The sequence below is a fragment of the Balaenoptera borealis genome (assembly GCF_965194805.1).
Source record: "Balaenoptera borealis genome assembly, chromosome: 15".
Taxonomy (NCBI): domain Eukaryota; kingdom Metazoa; phylum Chordata; class Mammalia; order Artiodactyla; family Balaenopteridae; genus Balaenoptera; species Balaenoptera borealis.
This window is the reverse complement of record NC_138871.1, coordinates 67,184,784-67,206,157: the sequence shown is the minus strand read 5'-3', so window position 1 is coordinate 67,206,157 and position 21,374 is coordinate 67,184,784. Positions and strand designations below refer to the sequence as shown.

Genomic DNA, 21,374 nt, shown 5'->3' with positions numbered 1-21,374 from the left:
TCCAGTCCTGACACCTGCCTGTCTCAGCTCTGCTTCCGGCCAGCTGATGCTGCCCACAGAGGCCGCAGCCTGAGTTGCAGTAAGAGCTTCTCTGCTCTGGAGTCCAGACTGTCGTAACCAAGACGACCTGAGACGCGTGCCTTGCTGTGCCTCGGCCAGAGTCAAGGCAGCCTGGGTGATGAAGCTTGGAGTGTTCAGATCAGTGTAATGACTTCCAGGTGCCACAGTGTGGAGTATTCAAAACCTAGGACATGTCGTTGTCCTACCCTTAACTACACCACTGACGTCAGGATAACAATGTGTATCCTCCCAGGACTGCAAGCCAGGTCCGGTGATTCACAGATTTGTGCTGAAGCCTCTGGGAAAGGCTTGTGATCCCGAGGTCCAAGCAGTGGGGCCTTAGACCGAGGTGTAAAGCAGTGGGCCTTCCAGGTATAGCCCAGACCCTCCACTTGCCATGTCGGCAGTTCCTGCAAAGTCATCACTTTCTTAAGTGAAGGAGCAAAAAGATGATGTAGGGAGCTTGTGGGGAGCTCTCACTGAGTCAGCACCCGCATAATCTCCCTGGTGATGAATGTCACGCAGCCCCAAATCTGCTCGGAATTCCAGGCAGGGAGATGTGTAATTATTCCATCCTCACTGGGGACACTGTTGCCTTCTTCTTTTCTTTAAACTTCAGATTAATATTTGGGAATAAACCGCCCTCCCCCAGCCTCTGTTCTCAGCTCTTCTCAGCTCTTTCCTTCTATCTCCTCACCAACTCATCCGTAGTTTTGCCAGCGCTCATAAGCCCCCAACCCTTAACCAGAGCCAGCGTCTACCTGACGAGCCGTGATGGGGGACAGGAATTCAGGGGAAAGGGGACAGCTTCCTCCCCAGGAACCGTATCACAGCTATTCCTCCTTGGCCATATAGGTCAAGTTGGAATCTCCTCTGATAGCCTGGTTTCTAGACAAAGGCAAAGGGAGCGTTCGACATGGGCTCCCTGAAGGCAGTGGGCCTGTGTTAAATGGCACCTCATGGACTGTATACAGACACATATTGTCTACACGGCATTATCCACTCTCCCTCTGGCCGAGTTGAAATCCAGTGAGGACAAAGGGATTGGAGTGGAGAGTGGTGAACAGTAAGAGACAGCCACTCAGTCCACACAGATAAATGCGATGACAGGGACCTTTCCTTTCAAGAATCTTTACGTTCTCAGGGCCACCTGGGCTAGAAAGCTCTGTTATTATTTTTTAATGAGTACACGGACTCGAGTAGAGGCAATCTTACTGGGCCACAAAGGATCACCTTGAACCTATTAGCAAAATTATGCTTTGCACCATCCGGGACAATCAAGGTTGCATCCAGGTCCCTGACTTCTGAACAAGCAGTAACCACAGGCCCACCCTGGTCACCATGGGCTGTCCAGCTGCGAACGTCACGGCGGCACCCTTTACCTCTCCACAGTCCCTCTGGAAAAGGATGGCCTTGAGGGACCGCACCTGGGCCTGGGGCTTAGCAAGCAGCCCCACCTGCGGGGGGAAAGATGACTTTTCATCAGACTTGGATGCTCTTCCCAGATGAGGCCACTTCTCTCATCTTGAGCCCCTGAGCCTGGAAAGGGTGAGGCCGAAAGAGAAAGTGAGAGGGACCCATTGTTCCTGCGGGCGTGACACAGCGGCTCCTCTGACAAACCTGCTCGCCCGCAGCCCGAAGGCGAGGCAAGGCCACTGCTCGGGGCCTCATTGTCTTCACAGTGGCCCTGGGAGCGTGTTTCTACTGCTGCCGTAACAAATTACCACACCAACCTAGCGTGGGTTTGGTTGGGCCCTCTGCTGAGGGTCTCTCCAGGCCGCGATCAAGATGTCAGCAGGATCAGGTTCCTTTCTGGGGGCTCTGAAGCTTTCGAGTTGATTCAGGTTGTTTGCAGAAGCCAGTTCCTCGCGGTTGCAGGGCTGCGGTTCCCTTCTCCTCGCTGGCTGTAGGTCAGGGACCCCTGCTACATCCACGTTGCCCCTCTCTCTTCACACCAGTGGCAGCCAGGCCAGTTCCTCCCAGGCTGCGAACCTCTCTGACTGCTTCCGCTACATCTCCTCTGACTCCAGCCAGAGAAAGTTCTCTGCTGCAAAGGACCCATGTGATTGGACTGGGCCCACCTGGACACTCCAGGCTACTCGCCCAACTTCAGATTCAGGAGCCTTAACACATCTGCAAACTCCCTTTTGCTGTGTAAGGTAACCTCCTGACAGGTTCTAAGTGAGGAGATGCTCTCCGTGACCAAACTTTACTCGGGCTCGCCCTCTCTCTGACCTGGCGTGAACTGTTGTTCCCTACCCTCGTCAGGCCTGTGTCCCGTTTTAGCAAGAATCCTGCTAAGCCGGTTTAGAGAATCCATCCTCCCAGGCTGCCCCAGCCCACATATCTGATTACCCTGGTAAGAAACCTTAGGTCAGTGTAGCAGAATTCCCCCCACTTTGTTTTTAAATTAAACTTTTAATGTTGAGATGATTGTACATTCACAAACAATTATAAGAAATAAAATAGAGACCCTGTGTACCCTTCATGGTTTTCTCTAATGGTACTGTCTTGCAAAATTATAGTACATGAATTTAACAAAGATATTCACATTGATACAATCCATCAATCATATTCAGGTTTCCAAGTTTCATGTACATGAAATTGTGTGTGGGCATGTGTGTATTTACCTCATGCAATTTTATCACATGCATATGTCCATGTATTCACCAGTAAAGACACAGAAGAGTTTCATTACCACAAAGATCCCTCATGCTACCCTTTTAATCACACCACCTCTCTCCTCTCCTGTCAACCTCACCTTTAACCCATGTTAACCATTACTATTTCCTTCATAATGTTGTCACTTCAAGAATATTATCCCCCCCCACTTTTGATGTTCCCTCTTAGTAATTTCCATCCACCACCCCCCACCCCACTCCTTGGATCCAAATCCCCACCTGTTCTTGTTGTATTTGGAGCTGAGTCCCATACCCCCCAGCCCTGCCATTGCGATAGCCTTGACACCCATTGTGAGAGTCCTGAATAAAGTCTTTCTTACCATTTTAACAAGTGTCAGAATAATTTTTTCTCTAACACGGGGATTAGGGCGGGGATGTATTTTGGCGGAGGCCCTTCCCCTACCATGGGGATCACTGTCTCCACTTTAAAGACTTAGAAACAGTGAGGTAAAGCAACTTTCCCAAGGACACACAGCTAGTGATGACTGCAGGATTCAAATGTAGGCCTGTCCGATTCCACAGCCCATGTTGACACACAGGAGTGTGCCTGCCAAACCTGACACAGCCTGATGTCCTTGACTGTGTTCTGGGGATGGGGGAGCTGGTGGTGGCAGCTTCTCTCTGGGACCCTCATCTCTCTCCTCAGCACTGTCTTTTGTATCTGCTATGCTTTAGAAATCCCCCATTTTAAATCCAGAAATCCCATACTCTCCCTTCATATATGTGCCAAGGCCTCCATTTTGGAAAGGCACACCTCCTACCCCACCACTTACACACACACACACACACACACACACACACACGCACGCACACTTTTACTGGGCAACAGTTTCCTTTCACCTCTAAAGAACAAAAGCTAAAGTGAGTAGATGTATTAGATATTTTCCATGTATCCTGTGTTATGAAAATTGGAGTTTAAACATCCAATTTTAATGCAAAGCAACTTCTGAAAAATAAAAGGCTAAAAGCCACATTTCCCTAAAGCCTGTTGCTATGCTGAACTGCAGATGTAATTATCAACACTTCAGCTCCTCTTAGAAACGCTTTGTGCGAATGATTGCACCAGGGTCGGGCTGCTCGAGTGCATAGCGGGGGTTGGCTTTCAAGTGGCCGCTTGGGGCCGCTCCCAGCAGATGAAAGTGAGATGGGCGGGCCAGGCAGCGTGCCACTGAGGATGGTCCCGGTCACCCTGGCCAGAGCCTTGTCCGGTGATTTCATGGACTTCTGTGCTGTGAAATCAAGTCAGTGCAACAAAGGCAAATACGTCTGGAACACACAGAAATCCCATGTCTTGGGAAAGGAAAGACATCTTTACCTGCCATTGTTATTCTCCACAGGCTCTGTTTAATGCATGGAGACTGATTTTAAATGGAGCCTCAGAGCTGTGTACATGTGGTCCTTCCCACCCTGAACCCCCTTCCTGGTCAGTCTCCCGCTTTGAACACACATTCAGCAAGCAGTTTCCACCGCTCCAGGCATCGAGGTCGAGAAGTTGGATGAGTGTTCTTGTAGGTGGAGGGTGGAGGGCACAGAAGAAAAAACAGACAAATACAAGAGAGGGCCCAGTACCAGAGTGGAGAGGAGAGCAGGGTGCTGAGGGCAGTGGGCAGAGGGTGGGCAGGGAGGGTGTCCTAGTCCTGGGGGAGGCCCGGCAGCCCCAGAGTGGTGATCTGTGGCCATTTGGCACTTGGTGGAGGATGGAGGCTGGGTCTCTGTAGACGGCTGGGCAGCGCAGGAGGGTCTGTCAGTGCCTCTGGACTGAAGGCTGGGGAGGTGGGCAAGGTCAAGGAATGGTGTGGGCCTTGTCTTTAGGACAAGAAGGGGCCACAGGGGGTGCCAGACCCGGGAGGGTGGGAGAGATTGGCATTTCCAAGAGCACTTTGGCGGGAGTGTGTGGGGATGGCTTTGAGGAGAGCAGACTGGAGGTGGAGAATCCTTTAGGAGAGTGAGAGGGGGATGGACATGAGTGATGCTGAGGGGAGAGGATCTTCAGGACTTGGAAGCAAGGGGCCCTCTTGCCACACACTGGAGCTGGGATTTTTTACTCTGACATGCACATTCCTTTACCCCTCTTCACCATCTGTCCTTTGCAGGTGGACAAATGGGACCTAATCAGACTTATAAGCTTTTGCACAGCAAAGGAAACCATAATAAAATGAAAAGACAACCTATGGACTGGGAGAAATATTTGCAAACGATGCGACTGACAAGGGCTTAATTTCCAAAATATACAAAAAGCTCATACAGCTCAATATCAAAAAAACCCCAAACAACTCAATCAAAAAAGGGGCAGAAGACCTAAATAGACATTTCTCCAAAGAAGACATACAGATGGCCAACAGGCACATGAAAAGATGCTCAACATCACTGATTATTAGAGAAATGCAAATCAAAACTACAATGAGGTACCACCTCACACTGGTCAGAATGGCCATCATCAAAAAGTCTACAAATAATAAATGCTGGAGAGGGTGTGGAGAAAGGGAACCCTCCTACACTGCTGGTGGGATTGTAAGTTGGTGCAGCCACTGTGGAGAACAGTACGGAGACTTCTTAAAAAACTAAAAATACAACTACCACATGACCCAGCAATCCCATTCCTGGGCATATAACTGAAAAAGACAAAAACTCTAATTCAAAAAGATACATGCACCCCAATGTTCATAGCAGCACTATTCACAATATCCAAGACATGGAAACAACCTAAATGTCCATCAACAGATGAATGGATAAAGATGTGGTATATATATACAATGCAATATTACTCAGCCATAAAAAAGAATGAAATAATGCCATTTGCAGCAACATGAATGGACCTAGAGATTATCATACTAGGTGAAGTAAGTCAGACAGAGAAAGACAAATATCATATGATATCACTTATTTGTGGAATCTAAAAAACATATATAAATGAACTTATTTATGAAACAGAAATTGATTCACTGACATAGAAAACAAACTTATGGTTACCAAAGAGGAAAGCGGAGGGTGGGGGAGGGATAAATTAGGAGTTTGGGATTAACATCTACACACTACTTTATATGAAATAGATAACCAACAAGGACCTACTGTCTAGCACAGGGAACTATATTCAATATCTTGTAATAACCTAGAATGGAAAAGAATCTGAAAAAGAATATGTATGTATATGTATAACTGAACCACTTTGCTGTACACCTGAAACTAACACAGCATTGTAAATCAACTATACTTCCATTAAAAAAAAAAAGCACTGCATGTTCTGGCATGTAAAATGCTAAAAAAAAAATCCAGAAATGACTTTTAAAGTGCTGGGAGCTGGCTATAGTATGATGGAATGTTGGAATTGGAGAAAACAGTGTTTCCTGTGATAGCTGTCTGCAATGCTTTTTTTGTGATTTAAAAACTTTTGTGATGGATTGTAAAATGTCTCTCCCACACCTCTCCCGAAGCCCCTCCCTACTTCCCTGGTCCAGTCAGCACTTGGTGACGCCAAACCACTGGGAAACCAACAAGAGGAGATAACCCTGGATGTGAGCAGGTGTGCGTCAACATTGCTATAAAGAGCAGATACTGGTCGGTTGCACCAGAATGTGACATCATTGAAAATAACATGCTGCCTGCATCCACACGTGGCTGCCACGGAAAGGAAGGATCACACATACTTTGTGTGGGTCAAGACGGCAGAACAAGGCCTGACTGATGGAAGCTGGGCTTCGACTTAGAAGAATTTTCTAACAATTCAACACAAAAATTCTCAACAACAGAACTTACCATACTGTGAAGCAGCAAACACATCATCGTAAGTAGCATTCGAGCAGAGATTGGATGACTGCTGTCTATCAAAAGGGCTGCAGAAGCTCTATTTACAATAGCCAGGACAGGGAAGCAACCTAAGTGTCCATCAACAGATGAATGGATAAACAAGATGTGGCATGGCACATATATACAATGGAATATTACTCAGCCATAAAAAGAAATGAAATTTGAGTTATTTGTAGTGAGGTGGATGGACCTAGATTCTGTCATACAGAGTGAAGTAAGTCAGAAAGAGAAAAACAAATACCGTATGCTAACACATATATACGGAATCTAAGAAAAAAAAAAGGTCATGAAGAACCTAGGGGCAAGATGGGAATAAAGACACAGACCTACTAGAGAATGGACTTGAGGATATGGGGAGGGGGAAGGGTAAGCTGGGACAAAGTGAGAGAGTGGCATGGACATATATACACTACCAAATGTAAAATAGATAGCTGGTGGGAAGTAGCCGCATAGCACAGGGAGATCAGCTCGGTGCTGTGTGACCACCTAGGAGGGGGGATAGGGAGGGTGGGAGGGAGGGAGACGCAAGAGGGAAGAGATATGGGAACATACGTATATGTATAACTGATTCACTTTGTTATAAAGGAGAAACTAACACACAATTGTAAGGCAATTATACTCCAATAAAGATGTTAAAAAAGAAAAAAAGTGCTGCAGAAAGGATTCAATGTACAGGAATAAAGGCTAGAGCACATCAGGAAGAATCATGAGAGGTACTGTGAACGTTAGGACATCTGATGGGCTCTGCCCAGAAGGAGAGCGATCTTGTCCCCATTGAAAACGTCAAAGGTGTACCCAGCTCCAAGTTCTCCCGGGCTGGTGCAGGCAGATCCCCCCTCAAACCCCACCCCAAAGACCCCCATGGCATCCCAGGACTGAGTCCTAGTCAGGGGATTTGGTTTGGTTTGTGGGAACTGGGATTTTCTGCTTTGTTTGCCGAGCTTCCAACCTGGCCCCCACATGGCAGGACACGGACTTTTCTGATAGATTTCTCTACACTGCCCAGTTTAGGAGAACAGATGCTGTGGGTCAGGCCAAGAGCCATAAATTTCCAGGAAATAACTCTTAATGACTGAGGAAGAAAGCCATAACGCATCCTGGAGACAGGGACAGGAGAAAACAGGGGCAGAGGGACAATGCACGGGATTACCGCTAAATGCCAGGACGAGCCCCATGGATCCTTCTCCTGGCCTGCGCCACTGCTCGGGGAGCCCGTGCCAAACACGCTCCCCGGTACCCAGAAAGGGGGAGGGGCCCTGACACCCCGGACTCTTCTTCTTCCTCTCTTGCGGTTTATTTTTTTATTTTTTTAACATCTTTATTGGAGTATAATTGCTTTACAATGGTTCTCCTGCGGTTTATTCAACAAATAGTTACTGAAGCCTCCTTTGTGGCAGGCACCATACTGGGCAAGGGAGATGGCCACGAACAAACAGACCAAATCCCTGCCTGGTGCAGCTTACGTGCTGGTCATCTCTTAGGTCTCACCTGCTGGAGGGAAGAAATGGCAACTAACGTGTACGGTGTCCACATGGTGCCCAGAGGTTTTACAGACTTACCTGAACGGATTTCCACAGCAACCCCCAAAGCATCCCCGTGTTACACTTTTAACACACGAGGAAACTGGAGGGTCAGTCATTGTCATCATCTAGATGGGATGGGTCTCCGGCTACTTTCTCCTTTATCTGCACATGGCAGCCCTACACCACTGTGGCCACACCTGGCCATCTGTTTACACAGTTCTGGAACACGTAACCCAGCCCCTCTCCCCCCCCCCCACGGCTTTCTCTGTGCGAAAAGATAAGGGCTTCTGTAGCATTCACCCAGACCCTCCTCATTAACCCAGTGCCGAGTGCCATATGCCTAGACCAGCCAACAGATGTGATCCAGATGTTAATGGCGTTGCTGTCCATCCTCCTCCTCATCCTTTTTATCCCCAGTCTCCTTCCAACTCCAAATTCCCGTGTTCAGTACTCCCAGCTCAAGCCTGCCTCTGGCCCTCAGACTTGGTGCTCCTCCTTGGTCTTTCCAGCTTTTGCATCTCAACATTCCCCTAATGGTCCAGCTGGGCGTGTTTCCCTGGTCCGCAGCATCCATGTGGCCCCATGGATAAATCCCCTCCTTCCCTCCACCCTCCCAGCAACCACTCCTCTGGCGCCCCATGTGGTCTTCCCCCAAGGGAGTGATCCGCTCCCCATCTCCTTGGCCCTCATCCCAGGCACATGTGGTCCAATGACATGGAGACCCCCGCCCTAGCCCCCGGATGCAGAGACAGCGACTCACCGAAGTTCTCCCCGCCCCAGATGTCCATGTCCATGTCATACTTCCCCAGGTAGTCGAACCAGGATTTGTCCATCACGAAGAGCCCTCCAGCTATGATTGGAGTCCTGTGCGTTTGGAAGGAAAAGCAGGAGGGTCAGTCGCGGGAGGGGGGCTGCTGCCTGTTCTTCTGTCCCGGTGGTCCTGACCTCGAGGCCACATTCTTCCCGTTTCTGCCCCTCTTCAGAAAGACCGACACATTGTCCACTTGCCTCACACAGGAACATGCCCCAGGGCTTTTCCCTTTGACCATGAATCTCCTGACCCTGCAGACAGGCTAATATGCTCGTCCGCACACCTCCTGTGGGGCAGTCGGGCTTTGCTCAGAGCCCCGGCTGTTCGGAGGGCCTGGGGAGCCTCCCCCCGGCTTCTCCCACAGGCCCTGCCCAGTGGGGCTCTCCCGGGAGCTCCACGACAGGGAGCGGGGACCATGGGCCACTGACCAGGCAGGGAAGAGGGGCTGCGGCAGCACCTGTGAACAGCACATGCATTTCTCGAGACTGGACTCTCTCTTCTTTTTTTCCCTCTCTTTCCTTCTGCTCTAGATTGAGTTATATCCCCCGAAAAACATGTTGAGGTCCTAACCCTGAGTACCTCAGAATGTGACCTTATTTAAAAAGAAGGTCTTTACAGAGGTGATCAAGTTAAAATGAGGTTATTAGGGTGGGTCCTGGTGTCTTATAAAAGGGGACATGTAGTTGCAGAGACAGACATGCACAAAGAGATGACAATGTGAGGAGACACAGAGAGAAGACGGCCCTCTGCAAGCCCAGGGGAGGGTCTGGCACAGCCCTCAGAAGGAAGCAAACCTGCCAACACCTCCGCCTTGGACTTCCAGCCTCCAGAGCTCAAGACAGTATGTTTCTGTGGTTTAAGCCACGCAGCCTGTGGTACTCTGCTGCAGCAGCCCTAGTAAACAAACACGCCCTCATCTTCATTCTCTTTCCTTGGAGTCCTCTCCCAAGCTCCCCTCCCCTTGACCACTGAAAGAGATTCCAGAGAAGCCACTTGGAAAGGAAAGGGCTGCAGAGTCCAGCGAAGCAACCCGATAAGCAAAAGGATGCATGTCTGCAAGAATCAACAGCTCGGGTGGGGTGGTGGCAAGCCCTCCGGGACCTGGCCCCTCATTCAGTGGGTCCAGAGGGCGAAGGGCGTTTTCTTCTATGTCAGACAGTTAGTTGACGGGGAGCAGGTCAGAAGCTCAGTATCCCAATGCCACGACACCCTACTATCCTCTGGGAAACACTTGTCCTCTGATGAGCAGAGATATTCCCACAAGAAGAGAACCTGCCCCAAAAACCCTACTCCTGGGACAGAGAAGGGAAACCCAGAGGCAGCTGCACCATCACCGCCTTGTCCTTGACTTTGTCCAGGTCCATTGCCACATCAGACACTTCTGGCAGCAAGTAACCAAGGCACCGGTGTGTGCTGCATGGCCCTGAGGACGGTGAGAAGGCTCTGCTCTCCCTTTAGGAGCGAATGGCACTATCTGGCATGCCACGTGGCTCCAACCTCCCTCTCGGCATCACTCCAGATCATGAAAGCTGGAGGAGGGAGGAGGGGCTGGCAGGTAGATACGACAGGGGTCCCACTGCAAAGTTCTCCCAATTCCCACCGTTTGTCTGAGTGTCACCACTCAGTTCTTCACAGCCCTTTGAGTCTCAGTTTGACTTAAGTTAGTTCAATGAAAATGATCAAACATTTACTCTATGGCAGGCCCCGAGTCGCCCCTGAAGAGCCCAGAGCCCCCCTGCAACCTCGGCAGGAGCAATCCCCGTCCCGTGGTCTTCTCTCCACATCCTCAAGCACTTGCTGGCCTCCTGACGTTGCACTGGAGGCAGGAAAGTTTTAGCTTGGAGGTTCCCAGCAGGTCTGGGACACGTGCACCCTCCAGTCTTGGGAACACTGAAGCCGCACACACGATGCAGACACCGCTGGGTGGACCCCTGTGCTCTACTCTACGCCGAGCCCTCAGATGGGCCTGAACCCCAGGCGGCCATCTGGCCACTGTGCTGTGGGCCACAATGGGGTCTGGAAGTGAGAATGTAGATGAGGACAAAGCCATCTGCAGCACCGCAAAGGCAGCCCAGGGCTGACGCCCCTGTCGTGTTCTTGTGTGGGACACGGCAGTCGCGTGTGTTAGTACATAGCAGCGGCCATGCCTCGACAGCAGCCTCCGCTTACAGCAACGGCTCACTCGACCCACCTGGGCCGAATCCTGACATCCAGCACCTGAGGGCTAAGGAAGCATCTTTTCCCTTGTCAGAGGCTCAAACGGGACCATCTGGGACCCTCCAACGCTTAGCTGGAAGCGTAAGTATTGACATGGCATGTGCGTGGGTGGACAGCGCTGGGCAAGTCCTCAGCACAGGTCTCCACCGGCCCCCATCCCTTCAGCAGAAGTCTCCACGAGGATGGAAAGCTCCTAAAATAAGGGCAAAGGCGGTGCTGGCCTGGCAAAGGGTCCTCTTGGTTTCTGCCCAGTCGTTTGAGCACCTCACATGGACTGCTTCCCTATACCACGTGACAGTGGGAAGGGCCAAGTGGTTATGAATCTGCCCGCCCCCAACCCTTGCCCTGACTCACCTAATGGGCTCAGTGGGGTCCAGGCGCCGAGCCTTCTGCGCTGGTGTGAGCTGCTCCCATTGGAAGTGGAGGCTCCAGTCAAACCCTGAAACACAGCATCCGCATGGCTGACTTGGTCTCTCTGATGTACCTGCAGACCTTGCTCATTCCGTCCCTTTACTAGAAGCTCAAGAACATACCCAGTTTCCCAGGTGGTCCCAGGGATAACAGGTCTCACCTAAGCTGGTCGGCAACAGAGCTTCCTGATTTCCCTTCCACGGCTTCCTTCTTTCTCTACCCCCTACTGCCTCTCTGAGCCTTCTCTGCTGGGCGGACTTAGGGAGCAAAGGGCACAGGATAAAGAGTGGGAGTTGACAGAGCCCAAGAGTGGGACCCAAGGGGGACATGATGGACAGTTATGGAGTGTGGCCCTTGGCCAAGAGTCTCGGGAGTGGGGGGGTGTAAGCAGGAGGTCTGTGAGGGGCTGAATCACCCCAAATCCGTCTTGAGGAGCCAGCACTCAGCCCTGGGCAGAACTGTGGTGGGCCTCGAGGAGAGGGAGGCACCCAATGCTGAGATGCTGGAACAATTCAGGCCCCACACTGGAGGGGGGCCCTTGCTTCCCTCGAATCCTCAGGCCCTGGAGTGATCCCGTGTTGGAGCTAGAGCTCAGGGGGCTGGGAGTGACCTGCCCCCTCCCCGGCCCTTCCATTCACAGTGCCCATGGTGAGGGCCACCCTGGAGCTACTGACATTACAGGATGCAGGGCTGGCGGTTCCAGACAAACCACTAGGAGATTTTTCTCACTTTCCCCCTTGGCAGCAACGACTAGGAGAAAAAGAAAGTCCTTACTGGGCAAGGGCGTTACCCCACTCACCCCCTCTAAGTTCCGTGGCCGACTCGATGTAGTTGAAGGTGTCCAGGTGGATGATATCGATCACGGGGCACACCACCCGCGTGTAGTCCTGCAAAACAGAAGGCCTGCAAGCTCAGATGGCGGCATAAGGGAGCCAGGCCAGGGCTCGGTAGGGCCTCGCCCTGGGAGGGCCGGAGACTGGGTTCAGGGCCTTGACTGAGAACTTTCCTCTCTGGATCTCAATGTTCTCATCTGTAAAATGGGCCAACAGACACGTGACCTCTCTAGTTACGATGGCTACAATGCTAAGAGCCTTTCCTTTACTCCTGGGCGCCTTCTCATGGCCACGTAGTCATGGTGGAGACACGGGGAGGCTGGCTGGAGCATGCTGCACACTGAGAAAAGGGACATCAGGAAGAAGGGGAGCCCTGAAGTCCTTCAGTGCCACGGGGCTCTCAGGAGGCAGAGGACACAGTCAGCCAGGAAGGTGGCCTCGAGCCTGCAGCTCCAAGAAGCAAAGCCACACCTCCACAGTGGGAATTTCCCAATACTTAACGTCTATGCCTGTGGTTCACGGGCAAGTTGATGCGTAGCATCTCCAAAAATTCCTAACTTCAGTGGTCACCTGTGATAATCAAGTCTGTACCTCCAGCCCTGACGTTGCTCCTCACTTCCAGACTCGGGTGGATCCAGTACACCGCCGGCCCCTCCATGTGGACGCACACAGCCTTTCAGTGGTGCCCTCATCATCTTCTCCCCACACACGCTCCTTCCCTTGGTTCCCTATTTCCGTCAACATATCCCCCCTTCCTCCCCAGCACTAACTTAAGAAGCTACACCTCTGCCCATCAACTGGATCAATCCTGCCGACTGTAACTCTAAAACTGCTTTTCTGAATGGATGCTTATCCATTCTCCCTTATCCCCTCGAGCCTGGCGAACACGGCAGTGGACTCCCAGCTCCTCCCCACCCTCATCTCACCGCTTTCCCTTTCATTCTACAGGTGGCTGACAGAGTTGTCTTTCAAATCTCACTCTGTAGCTCAACAGCTAAAAACTTGAATTGCCTTGAAGATAAGGTTCAAACTCCTTAGCCTGGCATCCAAGACCATCAAAAACAGGCCTGTTTCTAGCTTTCCGGCTTCATTGCTTGCTACTTCCCCCAGGCTACCCTGCCGATAAGCATCAAAGTCATCCAGGGGATAGTTTCAAAATCTTCAAGACAAATTCACCAGTTCTTGGGGGCCATCAAGGCATTGCATATGTTTTTAAAATGTTCCTTAATTCTGGATGAACACTCCCGTACTGGTATGCAGGAGGGGAAACTGGGCTCCCACGGGCAGGATAATTGAGCTGTGACCAGGAGACTCAGTGGCTGAATGGGAATCCAGCAGCTGGGAGGAGACAACAGGACTGGGCCTACAAGGCAGGACCACTTTTCCAATCCTTCGCACCTACCACCCCCGGTCAGCATGGGCAGGAACTTCTGTTTCTCTTGCAGTCATTTAATTTCCTGGTTCAATCTCTCCCATAAATAAGGCCGTCTTCTAATTTTAAGCTCAGATTCACCGAGCACCCGCCTTGACATTCACAGACTTAATTTGGCCCTTGGCCTCCACACACAACTCATCTCAACGGTGCCAAGGTGCCTCTGAAGCCAGCTGGCTCCCGTGGAAGGAAATGCTCATTTTCAATGCATTGCTTCCCCCTCTGGGATGTGCACAGATGCTTCCTGTACAGCACCTGCCCAGCTGCCACAGTGCCTTGGGGCCACTGTCACCATGTGTCCGTGTGTATATACCCACTGCACGCACGCACAACCATCCACCACCCACACCAATATCTCCACAGAGACACACCTCAAAGACATTCTCCTGACTTGAATTCTGAAATGTTCTCAGAAGTTCAGAGACTGATCTTCTTCTGTGGGTCTGACAAAGTCCTCTTTTTGCCTTTGTCTGCTGAGTTTGGGCCTCTACAGCTTCACTGAGTCTTTAGGTAAAAACCCTTGTGCCATAAAGGATTAACCTAAAGATACGTTTAGCCCTTGCCCAACTCCTGAGAGGTAACTTCTAAGCCCTTGGCATGTTCTGCCTATAAAAGTGTCTCTGTTTACCTGGGACCCTGGGGTTACATCAGATAGTCTATGCTAACGGTGAGATTTGTGGTGACGGCCTTGGGTCACGGGGTGCCAACTCAACTTGACCTCTGAAGGGGCGTGGAAACCATGGCGGTGATTAGCCACGGCTATGTGACTGACCTCCAATAAAAACCCTGGACACCAAGGCTTGGGTGGGCTCCCCTGTTTGGCAACACTCCGTGCATGTTGCCACACACCCTGGCTGGGGGAAGCAAGTGCTGCCCGCACACCAGCACTGGGAGGGGACAACTGCACGATCGTGCCCGGAACTCCCCCCGTGCACCTCTTCCTGCTGCTGATTTTAATCCAGATCCCTTGGCAGTAATAAACAGTAACCTTGCGTGTAGCATCTTTGCCAAGTTCCCAGTCCTTCTAGTGAATTATTGAGCCTGAGGGTGGTCTTGGGGACCCCAAACTGCAATCCTGTTTTTTTTAAACCTTTCCTCAATATTTGGAAACTGCAAGGCAAAATAAAATGCTGGTTGCTTACCTTGGCCACAGGCTTCCCCAGAAGAAACCCATGGGCTCTGCCTCCAGGGCTATGACAGACTCTGGGGTACTCTTCTGTAAGTTCTGAGGGTTTCTGTCCTTCCACAACTCGGGTGTGACAGCTGCTTGGCTCAGAGTCATGGAGGCCAGATAGGCAGAGAGGGATGCTTGGGGCTAAGTGCTGTGTGGAGCCAAACTTAAGAGGGGGCTGCAGGAGACGTTAGACGTGACCCCTCGAAGACAGGACACAAACCTCCCTGAGTGACCCTGGGGGTCATATCTGCTCCACTTCTGTATCCCTCAGCCCCAGGCCAGAGCCGGCTGGGCAGCAGGTGTTCAGCTGGCATTGGCTAAAAGAGGGCAGCTATGAACTCTCTCTGAGGGCACTGTCAATGGCTAGAGGCAAAGCCGGTGGATCAATTACAGCTGAGCAAGATGGCCTCTCCTCACACAGGCTCAGGGATGGATGGACTCTCCATAAAGATGCCCAGACCTACTGCAGGTCCCCACCTGTGTGCTCCAGTGGCTTTATCTTTAAGGCTAGGTCCACAGGTAAGCTCAAACGGCAGCTGGTGAAATCCCCGGCAGATCCAGAACAACACGCCCTCCCCCTCCCCGACGCAAAGCCAAGCCCAAGCCCCACTGAGAGCCAATGGCCATCAATCACCCCTCCAGTCATACCTCTCTTCTTCCTCCACCATCTCATATAATTAAAACCACACTGTAAACGGGCAATCAAAACACTTCTAGAGACGACCATTCACTCATTGCATCCACCAGCATCACTGAGCACCTACTATGGTTTAGGGATTGTGGATGGTACAAAGATGAATAAGACCTTGCTATCTAGGGAAGGTGGTGGACAGAAGAGCAGAGGAGTACAATGTGGGGTCTCTGTTAGCCTGGAGGGAGGGATGGGGGAGCAGGAGGGGGGCCAGGGACCTGGGTTCCCATTCTGGTTCTGACATCTAGAATACGTTTGACCTTAAGCAAATCAGCACACTCTGAGGAACTCTGTTTCTTCATCTATGAAGCAAAGGCAAATTATCATTTGCAAAACTCTCCTGCCTTCCTAACAGGGCTTTTGGAAGGAACAAGAAAGGAAGCATGTGAAAGGGCTTTGAAGCATATGTAAGCCATTATTTATATCAATTTGCCAAATGCTACAGGGATTGAAATTTCTTAAAATCTTTTTTTCCTACTAAAGGAATATGTAGATAAGGGTGGCAGGGAAGAAGCCTCTGTTTAAAAAAGCCTAACAACTTGGTGCTTGTTTCAAGTATCATCATGTAATTGAAGGGAAGGAAGGGAAATCAAGGAGATTTTCCATGTGGAAAACACCAGCTGAGGACAGCTTCTGACAGCTCAAGCCCAACCTCTTTCTTATCTCTTTCTATTTTTGAAAATCCCAAACTCCAATTACAGCTTAAAATTTCCACTTCCACTCACAAGATCAAATCACGTTTTACTCTGAGATGAGACACATACGAAGACACGTGGAAACAGAGGCTGACACACGCCCACACTCCCCATCCTGAAGGGGATGTCTCAGCAGAACCATCTCATCATCAAGAGTTGGGGTCTGGTGAAAACCTCTGCAGGTGAGGGTGGGACCACAGTCTGGGGTTTGTCTGAGCAATCCTCTGCCATGAAAGCTTTAGGTCAGACAGTGGTGGGGACCGGGAGCTTGGCCTGGGGGGCTGAGCCCACTCTTGGGGCCGCATGACTCCTATAGGAGGATTGCTGTGCAGGGATACACAAGAGAGCATTTTTTCAAAGAGGGCTTCAGAGATGGACTCAGTGCCACGGGGAAGGAAAGGGCCTCCAGGTTCAATAAGGCCGCCCGAGGAAAGCATCCTGCAGGGACACATCAGCCTGGAGGTCCTTATAGGTCAAACACCGAATTACCACACAACCCAGCAATTCCACTCCTTGGTATGCACCCCAAAGAATTGAAAGCAGGTACTCAGAGGAAAACCTGTACACAAATGTTTGCAGCAGCATTATTCACGATGGTAAAAAGGCAGAAACAACCCAAATGTCCATCAGTGGGTGAGTGGATAAACAAAAAGTGGTATATACTGTGATGTTGTGATATTAAAAGAAATCTGAATTTAGCCTTTGTTCCTCCTAAAACTCTTGGAATTTCCTGACTGATTGGGGGTGACAGGAGTATCTTTTGTTCTCATAATAAGCCTTTTTCACTATATCTGAGTTTATACTAATGAGGTGACTCTTGGAGGAGGGGGGGCTGGTTCCCAGAGGAACCAACCATGTGATTAAAGGGCTGGAAATTGCAGCCCCATGCCCAACCTCCTCACATTCCCTTCCCCATTTGCCCCCCACCTCCAAGGAGAGGAGAGACGCTGGAGATTGAGCTCAACCACCAATGGCCAATGATTTCATCAACCATGCCTATGTAAACAAACCTCCATGAAAACCCTAAACAACACGGTTTGAAGAGTTTCCGGGTTTACTAAGAATGGACTTGAGGACACGGGGAGGGGGAAGTGTAAGCTGGGACAAAGTGAGAGAGTGGCATGGACATATATACACTACCAAATGTAAAAGAGATAGCTAGTGGGAAGCAGCCACATAGCACAGGGAGATCAGCTCGGTGCTTTGTGACCACCTAGAGGGGTGGGATTGGGAGGGTGGGAGGGAGGGAGACACAAGAGGGAAGAGATATGGGAACATATGTATATGTATAACTGATTCACTTTGTTATGAAGCAGAAACTAACACACCATTGTAAGGCAATTATACTCTAATAAAGATGTTTAAAAAAAAAAAAAAAGTTTCTGGGCTGGGGAAGAAAGCAGGGTGTGGATTCCTTTTCCATGGTCCATCCCAACTCTCCCTCAAAACTCTGCCCAAAATAGTTGTTCGATAAATGTCTGGTAGTTAACTTAGAGGCACGAAGCGAGCCTGTTTTCCTCCTATTCCAACCTTATCACCTCCCGTTGCATGTAGTTTCGTATTATTATCATTTCCAAACACTGAGCACCTTACTCTGTGACCACAGTGAGGTGATTGGTGCCGCCCTGGGTTTGTCATCTGTTAAGGGAGACAGAGAACTAAACCCAGAAAAGGAAATTGTAGGGCTAAGTGGGCAATTCTTGCTGGGAGTGATCCCAGCTGGCCATGCAGTCAGGAAAGACTTCCTGGAGGAGAGGAGACATGGGTGAGGCCCTGGAGAGCAAGGGGGTTGTGGAGAGGAGGGGAAGGGCATCCAGGGACAGGAAGGGCTTAGAGGGAGATGAAGCAGTGGGCATGTCGGGCACGGTCAGGGAGGAGGAGCAGTCTAGCTTTGTAAGAGTGTTAGACTGGGGAGGCTTGCTGCATGTGTAGACGGAGCACAAAGGGAGGGGAGGACGCGGAAGGGCCTCCAGCGCCGGGCCATGCCCCTCAACAGAATGGTCTGCTCATAACCGACTATGTCTCCATCCAGACCTCTTCACCTGGTTACGTCACACACTTATATGAGCCCTCCCGATCTCAGAGAAAGTGGTCACGGGATGGGTTTTAACATCTAGGCCCAGGTGTGGGAACTTTGTACACCCACCGAGGTTCTCTCAACGGATGAACAAAGTTGGTAAGGATTTCTTAGTACTCTGAGCAGTTCACACATCTCAATTCTTTCATCCTCTGAAAACCGTCATTTTGCAATAGGAGTCAAGGAGTCACCTTGAAGAGTGAGAAGGAAATAACCACAGCACAGGGCAGCTGCTGTTGAGGCAACACTGAGGGCCCTGGTGTTGGCGGTACCAGCTAGGAAATATCAGCCCAAATTATATGATTCTCCCTGAGGCTGTATCCTCACCTGTGAAATGGGTATGTTAAAAATACCCGGCTTCCCACTTCACAGAGCAGCTGCAGGAGACAGTAACTCATGGAGGAAATGAACAGCATAAATGCTAGTCACAGACACTGGCATCTAAGCATGCAGTGCTTTCTGCAGATCAAGGCAGGGGAGGGGTGGATGGATTTTTGGGAATATAAAATAATGATGGGAAAATTATAAAAAAAATTTTTAAAAATTTCAAGAGGAATAACTGAGACCCAGAGAGAGAAAGCAGACAGAATTCTAGAGTAATTTAAGGGCAGACAGAGGCAAGGAATTCAGGTCTTTTAGCATCCACCCCCTGCTCCCACCTTGGCCTTTGGATGAGGGTGACACGTGGCTGGAGATAAGTCAGAAGCCTCAGGATTTGCGTTATGAGGCCTGGTTAATCCCACTGCCTCCTTTTCACAAATGACACTCATCAGGACTCCCTTTCTGGAACTTTCTAACGTCTGGGAGAAATCGTTCTGGGCAGTCCTCTTGGCCAGGAAGCTGCGTGTGTCACGTACCAGCCATCGGCAGCCCCACCTGCAGGCCTGCTGTGGGTGACAGTGTGATGCAAAGACGAGGTCCTGGGCTTTGTTCCACCACTGCCTGCTGGGCGACCCCGGGGAAGGCCACTCTCCCCCATTCTCCTCATCTATAAAATGGGGACCCACCCCCCGAGGGGTTGAGGGCATACGTGAAGTCCTGAGCTTAGGAAAGCGGGGGGCACGGAACCCACCTCGCTCACCTCTTTGACCCTGTGCAGCAAGGGCTGGAGCCAGTCCCTGTTCACCTCACAGTGGCTGTCGAGAAAAGTCAGGGTGGTGCCCTGGGCAGCATCAGCACCCCGGATGCGGGACCGCACCAGACCTGCAGGAGGGACAATCGGCCGAGTGGGCGTCAGCGTCGCTCCATCGTCTGGGACCACACAGAACACACGCCCAAACGCATCCCACCCCCACCCCCACCCCCACCCCCACCCCGGCCCCGCCCAGCAGCGCAGACCCACCTTGCCGCTCGTTATTGCGTAAGCATTTCACCTTGGGTAGCTTGATGAGCTCTCTGCAGTCCTCGGCTGCAAAGACAAGAGGTCACGTGGATTGAGCGCCTGGGGGTGGAGGTGAGCCGGCGGAGTAGGTGAGGCAGCCCTGCCTGCCGTTCCCGCCCCCAACCGCGGTGCCCTGTCTTGATGCCAGGGTGTTTGTGGGCTTTGGAAGGGGCTGACTGACCACAGCTAGCAAAATACAACATGGCCCAGTCTGTGCAAAGTGGCCGCAAGGGGGCCACTTTGGAGCAGGTCAGTCACACAGTGGCACCTGCGTACTTGCTGGAACACTGCCAGATGGGAAATCTTGGCATGGTCACCTGGGGACATTTCTGCCTTTTTATAGATCATTCAAAGCATGATCAGAGTCCTATTCACTTACGAGGGGCCTGATAAAAAGCCGCTGGGAGGCCAGAGAATGGATGAGACAAATTTTGGAGTTTCCTTTCAGTCCATGGACTCAATACAGGAGACCCTATTTGTTAGGGGATCCGTCCGGTGTATCCCGTCACCCAGAGCTGGTTCAGCTCTCCACCATGCAGGGAAATGTGCTGGGAAAGGCAAGAGACCCATCCTAGGCATTCACCCTGGGTGGCCCTGGCGTGCCTGCCTGCCCCAGCACTCCTTGGCTCTGAACTCCACATCATAAGTTTTGATTTTGCTTCACTGGTTGGCCAACCTCAGCCTCTCTGCTTGGGTCTGGACTCTACAGAGTGACCACAAAGACTTACAGGGGCTTCCTCGGAGCCAGGTGCTGTTCTAAGCACTTCAAATATGTTAACACGTTCATCCTTATATAAACCATATATATCATTGTTATCCCCATTTTATAGGCAAGGAAACTGATGCGCATAGAGGTCAATAATCTGCCCAAGGCACACAGCTAGTGAGTGAGTCAGTGACAGGTCCCGGATTTGAAGCCGGGCAGTTGGCTCCAGAGGCCATGCTCTAACCACTAAGCTATTCTGCTTCTAAGTGAATCCAGCAGCATTCCCGTCTCCAGCCTCAGTGCCAGCTACCTCCCAGCAGGACGAGTGTCTCCCCAGCTCCAACCCCTTTCTCACTAGGGAAGGGAGATCAGATCACTGAGTTTCAGAACTCAAGTCCGATCTGATTACCCTGGATCTGGTGCACAACCCCCTTGTGCATGACTTCCAAGGTTCTGAGGCTGTGTCAGAGGTGTGGGTTTCCAGCCTTCCTACAGCAGACCCCAGTGTGGAAGTGGCTCCGACGCCCAGCTTCCAGCATCAGGGCTGGTGGGGAGAGACTCCACTCTCCTGGGACTCGGAGCTGTCCCCAGTGGCCATCACCTGCTTCCCCTGGTTTGTCACTGGGAAGAGGCGGTTCTGCCTGCACGTGGCCGACTGCCTGCAGCAGTGCTGGGGCTGGGATGACGGCTCTCGGAAGAGGCGCCAGCACTGTCCATTCCTGAAGTGTAACAGTGCTTCTGCGATGATCGTGCCTGATCGTCAAACTGAACACACAGGGGTCTGAAACCTCCCACGTGCTTTTCTCGGGGAAAGTGGACTTGGATTGTGAATTTGGGTGGGACCAGGTTCTCGGACAGGATGACTAGGGGATGGTAAT

General features: G+C 51.0%; 1 protein-coding gene across 3 annotated transcripts in view; it reads right to left on the bottom strand.

The window, feature by feature from the left end:
- Positions 1 to 21,374, bottom strand: part of GALNT14 (polypeptide N-acetylgalactosaminyltransferase 14) — a 217,240-nt gene that overhangs the window by 22,883 nt on the left and 172,983 nt on the right. For 2 of the 3 annotated variants that reach the window (XM_082356775.1, XM_082356776.1), the window contains exons 5-9: positions 19,752 to 19,817; positions 19,491 to 19,612; positions 12,307 to 12,394; positions 11,451 to 11,535; positions 8,829 to 8,932 (exon numbers count right to left, since the gene is read on the bottom strand). In XM_082356775.1, the coding sequence (XP_082212901.1) occupies positions 8,829 to 8,932; positions 11,451 to 11,535; positions 12,307 to 12,394; positions 19,491 to 19,612; positions 19,752 to 19,817 (465 nt within the window). Of the gene's footprint in view, positions 1 to 8,828; positions 8,933 to 11,450; positions 11,536 to 12,306; positions 12,395 to 19,481; positions 19,613 to 19,751; positions 19,818 to 21,374 lie in introns of all 3 variants that reach the window. The other variant, XM_082356774.1, reaches the window with a different exon arrangement.